We start from the raw sequence: 11,038 nt of genomic DNA, 5'->3' as shown, positions 1-11,038 counted from the left end.
TTTTTTTAATCAGATTACAATTCAAAATTCGCATAAATTTTCAATATGTTGAATGTAACCTTTGAGGAGCTTTTCCAGATAACATTTAATAACATCATCAAATAACATCACTGCACCTTGCTTTGAAGACAACACGTTTTTTAGAAACACTGGAACTTTTTTATTTTTTTATTATTAATAAGCCTTTGTGTAACATGACAAATGTGATACTGATACACGTTTACCATCTTTAATATTTGAATCATTGCACATGCATACATTTACCCTTTTGAGAAACCAACCTGAAAACCATTATTAACAGTATGTAACAAACCACAGTCTACTGTGTCCAGTCATGGTGACTTTTAACTCAGCATGCTCTGGTGGACGGAAAAGCAATTGTTAACAAAATTCGTGTTTGGAAAAAGGAATATCACAATATGACATTTTTTTATATGTTTATTGTCACAGCTCTCTCCCTCTTTTAGCAACTTCTCGCAGGGAGAGTTTTCCCTCTGAATGCGTCCAGTCTGACCCAAAATCATTGTTTCCGTTGTGTGTTGAATCCAGATTGAAATGTTTAATATAAGTGGATTTAAGTACAGGTGGGTTTTGAGTGGGTTGTTAGTGTGCTTCAGTATTTCAGAATGAAAAGGAAGATTGTAGATGGGCCTCCAGATGATGGTGATTCCAGCGTGGCGTGGCTTTGTGGGGAGTGACAGAGGCTAGTTTGAGGGAGCAAGGGACACAACCGGTAGATGGGAGGAGTTGAAAAAGTTACATTTTTCAGCTGCGGATGAGTGAGAATTGTCTTGTATAAGTTTCTGAAGGAGGACATCGGGGGTTGAACTGCCTACCTACGGATTACCAGTACCCCCGCTCTACTCCATGCACCACGGTAGTAGCAGGTGGAGCACTCACCATTTAAGGCAGGTTTGTTTTGCTGTATGTATTGCTTGTAAGCCATGGTGTTGGTGAGGAGCCTGTAACTGTGTACCTCATAAGATTAACAACTACACATACAGAAGTCTGCTTCATATGAGCCAATTCAACTCAAAACCATTGAGGTCTAAGGACACCAGATATTTTAGTCAAGTCTTACCAACTGACAAAACTGCACAGGTGTAGCAGTCGCTAAGATGGGAAACCCATCTAGAATAGACAGACACCACTTGCAATTCTAAATAATAATTTATTTACATGGTCTGTTGCACTTCCAGCACAACTCACACCCTACAGCCAAACTACATATGAACTACATATCAAGCATGTATTTTCTGACAAACGCAAGAACAAAGTAAAAAAAAAAAATAGATGTCAGAGCTGCCAAGAGCCTCTTGGGGACAAAAACCTAGAGATCAAAAACCATGAGAAATCACAGAGCAAATAACAATGTAAAACATCTTAAGATACAAGCCAAACGGTTGTTTCATTTACTGCCAGTGACCGATAGAGAACTCTGCTGGGCCTCAGAGAGGCGTGGTCGGGGTGGAGGCAGTAGTGGGGACAGTCACTGGGTGCAACCCCAGGTCCAGGGATGGAGCTTCATCTGGTAGAGGAGGGCTCTTCTTCTGGACCTCCAGCTTCTCCGTCAGCTGAGCATAAAGCTCCTTCACTGGCTCGCTGCTCTGTGGTCACAAGACACAGCATCACACACAAAGGTCAGTACATTGAACACTGTATCCACCCTGGGCAAGCTCCAGTGCAGCTGTTTTAAAGCTGCAATGTCAAACACGTGTTTATGCCTTGATAAACAATATATCGGTCAGTCTAAGTCTAAGCTCATGTTTGGGACGTTCCTGGGAACACACCGTTTCATGTAAGAATGATGTTATTTGTTGCTATATCCAAGATTCTGGCAGCAAGATGACAGCGAGAGAAAGAACTAACAGCACATTCCCTGACTACAGAGCAATACATGTATGCTGCAGTAAAACAGGCCTGATCAAAGACAGCATGCAGATTTATCCAGTGATGCAGGGTAATCAAAAGAAGCATCAATCTCAATTAAACCTCTATTGATGAAGTCAATTCATTCATTTTCATCTCAAAATTCTAGAAACAAAACCCCGTAATGACAAAGCGAAGGCACATTTTTTGCAAATCTAAAATGATTAACGTAAACATGTACATAAGTATTCACAGCCTTTGACAGTGAATATTGAGCTCAGGTGCATCCTGTTTCCACTGCTCATCCTTGATACGAGTCCACCTTGCTATATTCAGTTGATTAGACATGATTTAGAAGCGCACGCACGCACGCGCACACACACACACACACACACACACACACACACACACACACACACACACACACACACACACACACACACACACACACACACACACACACACACACACACACACACACACACACACACACACACACACACACACACACACACACACACACCATTTTTGCTTCTTAAATTAAGTGTTCTGGTTCAGTCCTTTAAACATACGTTTTGTTAGTTAATGTTGTTAGTAACAAAAAAAGTTGAGATATAATGAGTGAGTAAGTCACGAGACGCTGGGTCCTGGAGGGGGCGCTACATCCCCAGAAGATGGCTGTGTCCTGGGACAGCTATGGCCCCATCTGTGGTGGACTCAGGAACCCCACCCCTCCAGTCCCACACACCTGAAACCGATCAACACCTAATAAACTAAAGGGTTTTTAAGAGACAGGGAGAGTGAGTGGAAAGGGAGAGGCTTGGAGATCCGAGCGGCAGACTGGGCTCCCGGCAAAGGACCAGACCGTGGAATACTCCCCTGAAGAAGCACGGACGCAATGCTACACACCGCAGGAAATATAGTAAGACCGAAAAGGGTGCTTTCCTGCCGGAGGGAACCGGCGTAATTATTTCACCTCAAGAAGAAGGTCTACTTAAGTTTGACAGTTTAAAGAAACTAACAGGTGACACGACCGCCACAACGGCACAAAAGCCGTTTTTTGTGCCGTTGTGGCGTTCGTGTAACCTTTTACAACTGGAACTGCTTAACACATCTGTCACGTCATTTATCCCGCATCATTTTCTTTTTCTGTGTCTCTCTCTCTCTCCTCGGCTGTTTCTCAATACCTGAAACGCCACGAACGGACTTGTGTTTTCGGGAGAATGGAGCCAAAACTCTGACAGAAGGGAGCTGAAAAACACTCCCTGCAATTGGACCTGATGAGGTCACCACGTCAGCTAGCCTTGCTTAAGAATTGAATGCAGTATTTTTACTATCAAACCAAATAGAACACTCATTGTTGGGTTTTTAAAATCTAAAATAAAGTAAAATTTTATATTAATATATATATATATTAGGGCTGTCAAAAATAGCGCGTTAACGGCGTTAATTAGCTGTTTGTTGTTAATTACGTCAATTTTTTTGACGCATTTCACGCATGCGCAGTGTGACAAATTATTCAGGTCCGGAAAGAACCTCTTCTTCTAGGGAATGCACTTCATCCTATACAACACATTACTGCCACCTGCAGGCATACGTCAGGCCGTCAGGTTCAGCAAGTCGTTTGCGCCAGATACCCGCACCCCACCCCCCTCCCCCTCCCCCCGGTTCTCGCGCAGCGGAACAGAGAAGAAGAAAAGCTCCGCCCAGCAGATCTTTGCTAAGAAAAATAAATAAAGAGCAGCGCTGAGATAGAGGAAAGACCATCGGAGAGACCCGTAATACTGTTCTGAAACATGCGGAGGAAGAGAAGCCAATGCGATCTAAATCCTCCCAGGTATGGAAATATTTCACACTGAAATGGGGGTGGTAGCGGATTTCTTTGCAGCGCCAGTCGTTCTAATCGCCGCGCTTGACTTTAAGGTGTAACCTTTATTATTGTTCGGTCTGAAACGGCGCGCCCAGTGACGGGTGGTGCAGCAATATTGTTGTTCGGGTGGAAATCGGGAGAAAGGTCGGTCCGGGAGATTTTCGGGAGGGGCTTTGAAACATCGGGAGGGTTGACATGTCTGGTCATGTCTGGTCATCGCAGCCCGCAGGAGCACAAACTCACAGCAGAGTGGGATAAACTGCAGAGGCTCGAGACCCTTCTAGAGCCATGCAGGGAAATCAGTCTAACTTATCAAATAACATTGATTTGATTATTTTCTGGAATGAATTAAAAAATCAAATATCAATAACATGTATTTATGTAAAAAATAATTATTATGATAATAATAATGATAATTATGTATCTGTGTCCTGTTATTTATCTTTATTATGCATTTCAGAAAGAAATTGTTAGGATTCAGGTGATTAATCATGATTAATCCACTGAAAATTCTGATTAATTTGATTAAAATTTTTAATCATTTGACAGCCCTAATATATATATATAAAATGAAGCACCAGAGTAAACTTTGCATCAATTTTTAATGCTGACAATTATTTTAGCGCACATAGCATAACCACACATAATTATTTTGAAATTGCTCTCTGGCTCTGAATACACAAATAGACAGTCATCATTATTGATAAAAGTAACTTGCTGTTGCTCAAATGGTCCCTTTTATAATGCAACTGGTTTTCCACAACTTAACAAACTAGATGTCAATGCTCAGGCAACTTGTTGCAACTGAATGTATATGTATGAATTGTATTTATCATGTGTGTGGATTAGTGATGAAGTTGCACCCCCCCTGTAATAACAAGAGTCTGACATGGAGAGGAACAGATAGATTCTTATTATAACAACGTGGAAACAATAAGCGCTTGTTGAGTGGCTCTTATTTCAGCCACAGGGAAGTTCTGCTATAGATATAACTACACGCTGTGGACAATACCATGTTATCTTTTCCAACGTCCAACTTTTACCATCATTGCAGGAGTAGATAGATGCCAACAAGGGATCTATCACGCATCATATTTGGTGTATATGAAGTATTACCAAACATTCTGGCATTGGGATAATCCCAGGATTCAGAGATATCTTTCTGATTCTAAATATGCTGACTGTAAAAATGAAGCCAACCTGTTTTGGAGGTTCCAGAGTCTTCATCAACGTTTCCATGTATGACGGCAGCACTTTGTGATGTAGATGCAGCATCATCCGGAGGGCATGTCTGTGGACGTTCTCTTTGCTGGAATTATTTTTTGACAAAAGCTAAAATCAGTCAGGGGACACGGCGGAGATGTCTGAGGGAAATGTAACAGCAATAATGTGTCATTTTGCTGTGTGTATGTTTGGCATGTAGAACAGTAGCGCCGAGTGCGCAAAGCGGTCGTTGGAAGGTTCTGCAGTCAGATCGGCAGGTGGCGATGGTCGGTGGCAGGTGCCTCTGGTGGTCGGCGGAAGGGTCCTTTTTCTGTAGTGACATATACCCGCCTCCTCTCCCTCATGCAAATTACATGTAAATTAGTATCTTCACGACCATGGGTTCGCTGTCAGGGATTTTTTTACTTTTTTGAAAATGTAGCACAACACAGCGACTTGCAAGTAGCACAGCGTCTTGAATAAAGTTAAGTATGTTTTAATGCGAGGCTTTAGAAATCAACATGTAATTTGCATGAGGGAGAGGAGGCGGGTCCATGTCGCTACTGAAAAAAGATCCTTCCCCCGACCACCGGAGGAACCTGCCACCGACCATCGCCACCTGCCGATCTGACTGCGGAACCTTCCACCGACCACTTTTCGAACTCTGCGTCACTCATGTAAAACTGCATGGCCGTGGTTGGTCACACAATCGTCGCCACAAGAATCCGCTCACCTGGAAAAAGAAGTCAGAAGGAACCCATCGAAGACAACTGAACAAAAGTCTTCTGATCCAAACTCATCAGAGAGTAGGGTGAGGTGTCCAGTCAGCAAGTGCAGGAATATGTCCCCAAAGGCCATGTCATTGTAGGTATCCACTAAGGGGAACAGTGGATACAAGTTATTCCTACTGGAGTCTTTTTATTAGTAAATTAATGTAGTTTCATTTCCTGCTTATTTAAAGTGTCAAACTTCTGACCCAGAGAAGATCAGAGCATCATGTCAACCTTTATCAAACTCTTTATACGTCTATCATTGACCAAGGTAACAGCTTCTGGAACAAATATGAAAATACATTTAAGGTGTGGCAAGGATGTCACAGCACCAGGATGCAGTGTTTCCCCTACCATTATACACCCAAAGACCCTCTCCCACCCAGAAGAAGTTTGAAATAAAAAAAGGAGGCAGTTCTGAGGTAAACCTGGGGGAAACACTGAGAATGTGTTTGTTATTAAAAGTAAATCCAGTTTAATTTAGTTTGATGGAAAAGAGAAATGTTTCTGCATTTTGGGTTGCCCCCCTTCAGAGGTTGTACTTTTAAAGATACTCACCCAGTGCCGGGAGTAACCTCTGCAGGGCGTTCTTGTTCCTCAGCTTGGCAATGTGGAGCACATAGTAAAGACCCATTTCACAAGCCACTCTGTTGTCCTGTAGGAACCTGAGGGACAGCAGGAGGATGACATTCAGAAGAAAAGGAGAGACAGGTCATAGAATTGAAAGACAATACTAAGAGGGCCCTGACTTTGCAGTTTGTGGTGCCGTTATCCTTCTATTTGGGGGGGGGGTCTCACGGTTCTGCTATGGCCCAGAAATCTGTTCTCATGAAACCTGCTGTTATACACTGGGCCAATCAGGCTATAAACATGTTCATGCTACAACTGGGAAGTAAACATCCCAATCCCAGTGTCCCCCCTACACTTTACACCCTGAACCCTCAGTATCCTCCCTAAACCGTGTCACCCCTAAACACATGTGCTGTCCTCTTTGTTTACCTTTTATCGATGGTCTCTATGCTTTCACTGGTTATTCCGTTTTTAACTTCAAATTAAGATGACTTGTGGTTTATTCCTTCATAAAAAGGGCATAAAATGTCTGGCAGTGAGACAGAACTAGGGCTGCAACGACGAATGAATACAATTTTAATATTAAAAGAGTGTGCAACAAAGTTCATTTATTACAGCCTCTTGTGTACCTCTCTCCTGCAGTTGTTTACCTGCTGAAGGCCTCCGGCAGGGTGCTGGGGTATGACAATACGCTCTTCTCCTCACTCGGAAGCTTCTGGTCCACGGTGAAGGTGTGATCATCAACAACCACAGACATCATGGCAGGCAGGAAACGAGTCACCACCTCAGAGTCCTGACAGTATCCACACAGAAAGATTGGTTTAGAAGTTGATGAACAAAAGCAGAAGGCATTTGCCACAAGGGTTTACTGGACGTACCAGACGAGGCTCTTTAAAGACCTGGCTGTCGATCATGTCCCACGCTCCTTGACCCAGTGACAGCATCCTCAGCAACAGCATCAGATCTGGACTCTCCTGTTCAAAAACAGATACAACAGAACAATTTACAATTGTTTGTGTGTGTATGCATAGGAGGCGGGAGGGAATACAGTAAAAACTCAAATGACTGCGCTGGAAAATATTCACAGTGGCTGTGATTAGAAAAACTAATAATCCAGAAATGTGCATATACAAAATGGAGAGGTGAACACATTGAATTATACCACAGCATCCCTGTCACTAGGCAGTCAGTAGACTTCCATTTCACAAATTGAATAAAGCATACATCTATGACAGCATGGTGGTGCAAAGGGTCCTCATGTATAGTATGCTCACCCTGGGTAACGTGTCCTGACTCAGCAGTTCCTGGAGGTTCCTCATGATACTCAGAACCAGGGTGTTACAGGCAAATGGGTCACAGAGGATCATGGAAAGGTCCCTGGAATGCACGGAAAGGTATACTCATCGATTCATCCATTCGGGTAAACAGCTCTGCTGATGAACCTTCCCTTCATGTGTTACCCGAGGACTTGCTCTTGTCCTTTCTTTACTCCATCCAGGAAACCTTGCAGCTCTCGGGCTCGCTTGACATCCACAAACTTCTCACGGATGCAGGCATCCAGACACCAGGTGAACTATCCCGCAGAGATAAAAACTAGGTTTTGGGACTTCTCAGTAGTATAATTGTGTCCTTTAGTGTTTCACCTGCACCAGCTGTGTCCTCACCTTATGGCAGGGGTCCACAGAGCAGATTTCACTTATGTCCAGGTCATGAAGAGACATTAGCAGCTCTGCTCTCAGGGTGCAGTAGTGAACATTTCGCGTTCGCAGGAAGAGTGTTCTTAAGAACTGCAGCACCATGTCGTACAGCTTCACGTTCTTTCCAATCATCTGTGTCAGCTTAAGGACCACCTAGGACATCAACAGCACCTTTCACACAGAGCGTCTCAAAGACGTTATTTCAAGTTTATTAGACATTGTGACGTGACTAACTCACCTCGCCTTGGCGTCGTGCTTTGGGAGACAGACTGAAGAAGTTGTGCAGGATGGAGAGGTCGCTGCTAAATAGAGCCGCTTCCTTCTCCACGATGTACTGCTTCAGCAGAGGGGACACTTCGTCCCCAAACAGAGCCTGGTTGTCCTGCCAGATCTGCCTTTTCACCTCCACTGCACACACCTTGTATAGCTCTTTGTCAGCCATCACTATCTTCAGCTTCTTCTCTGGCACCTGTAGGAGGGGGCATGTGATGAATATTAAGGAGTACATTTGGAAAGCCACTGAAGAATTTTATACCTAGTTACATTACATGGCATTTAGCGATGCTTTTATCCAAAGCAAATTACAATGCAGTGCATTTCAACAATAAGGATAAAAACCCACAATATCAAATCTTTGTTGTGCGATAATTGCACGAACATTTATTGCGATACGAGATATTATTGCAATTTTCAGACCATTTTATGCCACTGATAACCTAATGAAAATATACTAGCATAGCAATAAAAGTACGCTATTTCAAAGAATGGTTTATTCATCAGGTTATACATTAGAATCGGAATGTGATTATATTATAAGCGTGCTTTCAATCAAAAGCATTTTTGACGCAAAGAATAGGCAAATTAGCGGAGTAAAGGTGAGGCTCGTGTTGGTTGGTTGGAATGGAAAGCAATTGTTCTGAAGACACTCACCTTGGGCAGATGTTTCAGTACCCGCATCACTACTGGCTGAATGGACTGCATTTTGACAAGAGGAAAGCTCTTCTCCAGCAGCTCTTCAAGCTTCCCATATCTGTAGGAAAACAGAGGATACACCTATATTAGTGTCTGAGCTGGTTCCATCAAAGCATTATTCAAGATACCAACAACCAATGACACACCTGTCCTCATCCTTGCCCTCCGCAATGGTGGCGACTCGCTCCATCAACTTTTCCCGAAGCTCATCAAAGACTGACTGGTGGAACTCCAGCCGAGGGGTTCCGTGAAGATCGAGGAAGGGAAGAGCAGACTGGAGGGTGGGCAGTAGAATGCCATTTTCCATCTAAAGCATCAATCGGTAGTAAAAGATTGTATAACCCCTTCCGTAATAAACATTGTTTGAACATGTGATGTGAAACTGGCATTATTCCTGCAGTCCCTCCTACAGCTGGAGTCCTTGTGGAAGTTATCTGTAAATAAAGACAGGACCACCTCCAGAAATGTTTACTATCAACAGAGTAGAGCAACAAAGCCCTGTGAATCCTGACACAGATCCCCCCCCCCCCCCCCATGCATGTTAGAAAACATTTGAAACATAAAAATAAGATTTGAATCTGAAAATATACAATAGAAAAACATAATATAATGAATAACAAAAAAAGATGAACAAAAAAATCAATAAATTCAAGGCAAAACTTTCAGGTTTGTTTTTCAAATGATCAAAACTTTTGACCTGGATTACCATGGATTGGCATCAAGGACACAGCACGTAGCGGTTTTCCTACCATTGATTCAGCCGCTTTGTTCTGCAAGGTGCAATTAACTGTTGAATGGAACAACGTTTTCTTCAACAACATCATTTGAATTCATATTATTTAGTCCACGTCCCTGTTTCAGTCCCATTGAAAGTGTCCTTTGCCCTCTGTCTGTTTACGGAGAGTCCACTGGGACTAGTATTACATTCGCATTTAATTATCAAAGCACAACTCACATAAATAAGCCTCCCAAAACAAAAGTTCCTCTGGAACTTTTAAATAAAATACTTAATGCATTCCGTTGTCAAGACTCAACCACTCTTTACTCTTTACTCCTCCTCCTCCTCCTCTCTGGCATCAACCAGAAGACTAGAAGATATATACAAGTGCAGTCCATTCATAATTTGTCTTGGTTTGTAAGTCTGGAAAAGAGCTTGGAAAACGTTTTACCACCTCGTTTAGGATGCTTTTATTGTGAAACAGGAAGCTGATGTTCCTGCTGTTGAGTGGATCTTTTGTCTCGGTCAGCTTCTTCGCCTAACGTTACTAGTCTGAATAACCTGTATTAGTAAAGAGGCTTTGTACAAACACTAATCCAGAATAGCATGAGTCAGCATGATTCCTCACTAACATCGTGGTCCCGGTACCTGAAACTGGTCGATGGCTTTCAGTGGCTCCGTGCAGTTGGTGAGCGTCTCCTTCAGGTCCTCCCCGTTGGAGATGCCCAGCTCGGGAAGCCCGGCGAACATCCTGCGACCAGCTCAGGGCTCAAGGTGGATGTCTGAGGGAAAACTCTACCTGGAGCACTTTCAGCTACACAACACTTCGACCCATTACGCGCTAGACAGTCAAGAGAAAACTTCCGGTGTGTAACTGCTTAGGCAGTCCGCCGAAAACACTAGCAAATGTAATGGTTCCGTGCTTTGGCTTCTCTTTCTTCTTCGTCTCCCATTTTCTATGGTTTATTGGCGGTTGGCTAATTGCATACCGCCACCCGCTGGTGTGGAGTGTGAATTACGATGTCTAGTTAGTACTTACAGGTACATCCCAAAGAATATAATCGAAAAGTCAATTTATTTCAGTAATTCAATGCAGAAACTGTCATCTGAGCCATGTTATCTGCTGGTGTTGGTACACTGTGTTATACCAAGTCCAAAGTCAGTACAGCAGTCTACCAACTTTTTATAATATACTCTACTTTATTTATGTGTACAGCCCATGTGATTATTTCATCAAACCATGAATATAAATTGTGTTTTACTCTAATTCCTGGTTTTATAGTTTTAGTTTTACTTCACCGCCAATTTGTCTCAAATGTATAAATAAATATGAAGATAAATGAATAATAAAACAGGTCAATAAAACAAA

At 42.8% G+C, this 11,038-nt stretch overlaps 1 protein-coding gene across 1 annotated transcript; it reads right to left on the bottom strand.

Annotated features, from left to right (window-relative positions):
• Positions 1–153: 153 nt before the first annotated feature.
• On the bottom strand, positions 154–10,565 carry nelfb (negative elongation factor complex member B). Its single transcript, XM_037483071.2, has 13 exons — positions 10,318–10,565; positions 9,098–9,258; positions 8,910–9,009; positions 8,218–8,448; positions 7,947–8,132; positions 7,743–7,855; positions 7,557–7,659; positions 7,161–7,256; positions 6,933–7,075; positions 6,271–6,377; positions 5,676–5,817; positions 4,940–5,048; positions 154–1,607 (listed from the first exon to the last, which is right to left on the bottom strand). Exons 1-13 carry the CDS (start codon positions 10,417–10,419, stop codon positions 1,449–1,451), a joined length of 1,752 nt encoding a protein of 583 aa, XP_037338968.1. The 5' UTR covers positions 10,420–10,565; the 3' UTR covers positions 154–1,448.
• Between the last annotated feature and the right edge of the window lie 473 nt (positions 10,566–11,038).

Source organism: Pungitius pungitius, chromosome 5 (assembly GCF_949316345.1).
Source record: "Pungitius pungitius chromosome 5, fPunPun2.1, whole genome shotgun sequence".
In the NCBI taxonomy this organism is placed as follows: domain Eukaryota; kingdom Metazoa; phylum Chordata; class Actinopteri; order Perciformes; family Gasterosteidae; genus Pungitius; species Pungitius pungitius.
Note: the sequence above shows the minus strand (reverse complement) of the source record. Positions and strands in the feature narration are given on the sequence as shown.

Coding starts and splice junctions, on each gene's coding strand:
- nelfb (XM_037483071.2), bottom strand. CDS start 10,419: ATGTTCGCCGGGCTTCCCGAGCTGGGCATCTCCAACGGGGAGGACCTG. Junction 7,076..7,160: donor TCTTTAAAGAGCCTCGTCTG/GTACGTCCAGTA, acceptor GGATACTGTCAG/GACTCTGAGGTGGTGACTCG. Junction 5,049..5,675: donor CTTCTGACTTCTTTTTCCAG/GTGAGCGGATTC, acceptor AAATAATTCCAG/CAAAGAGAACGTCCACAGAC.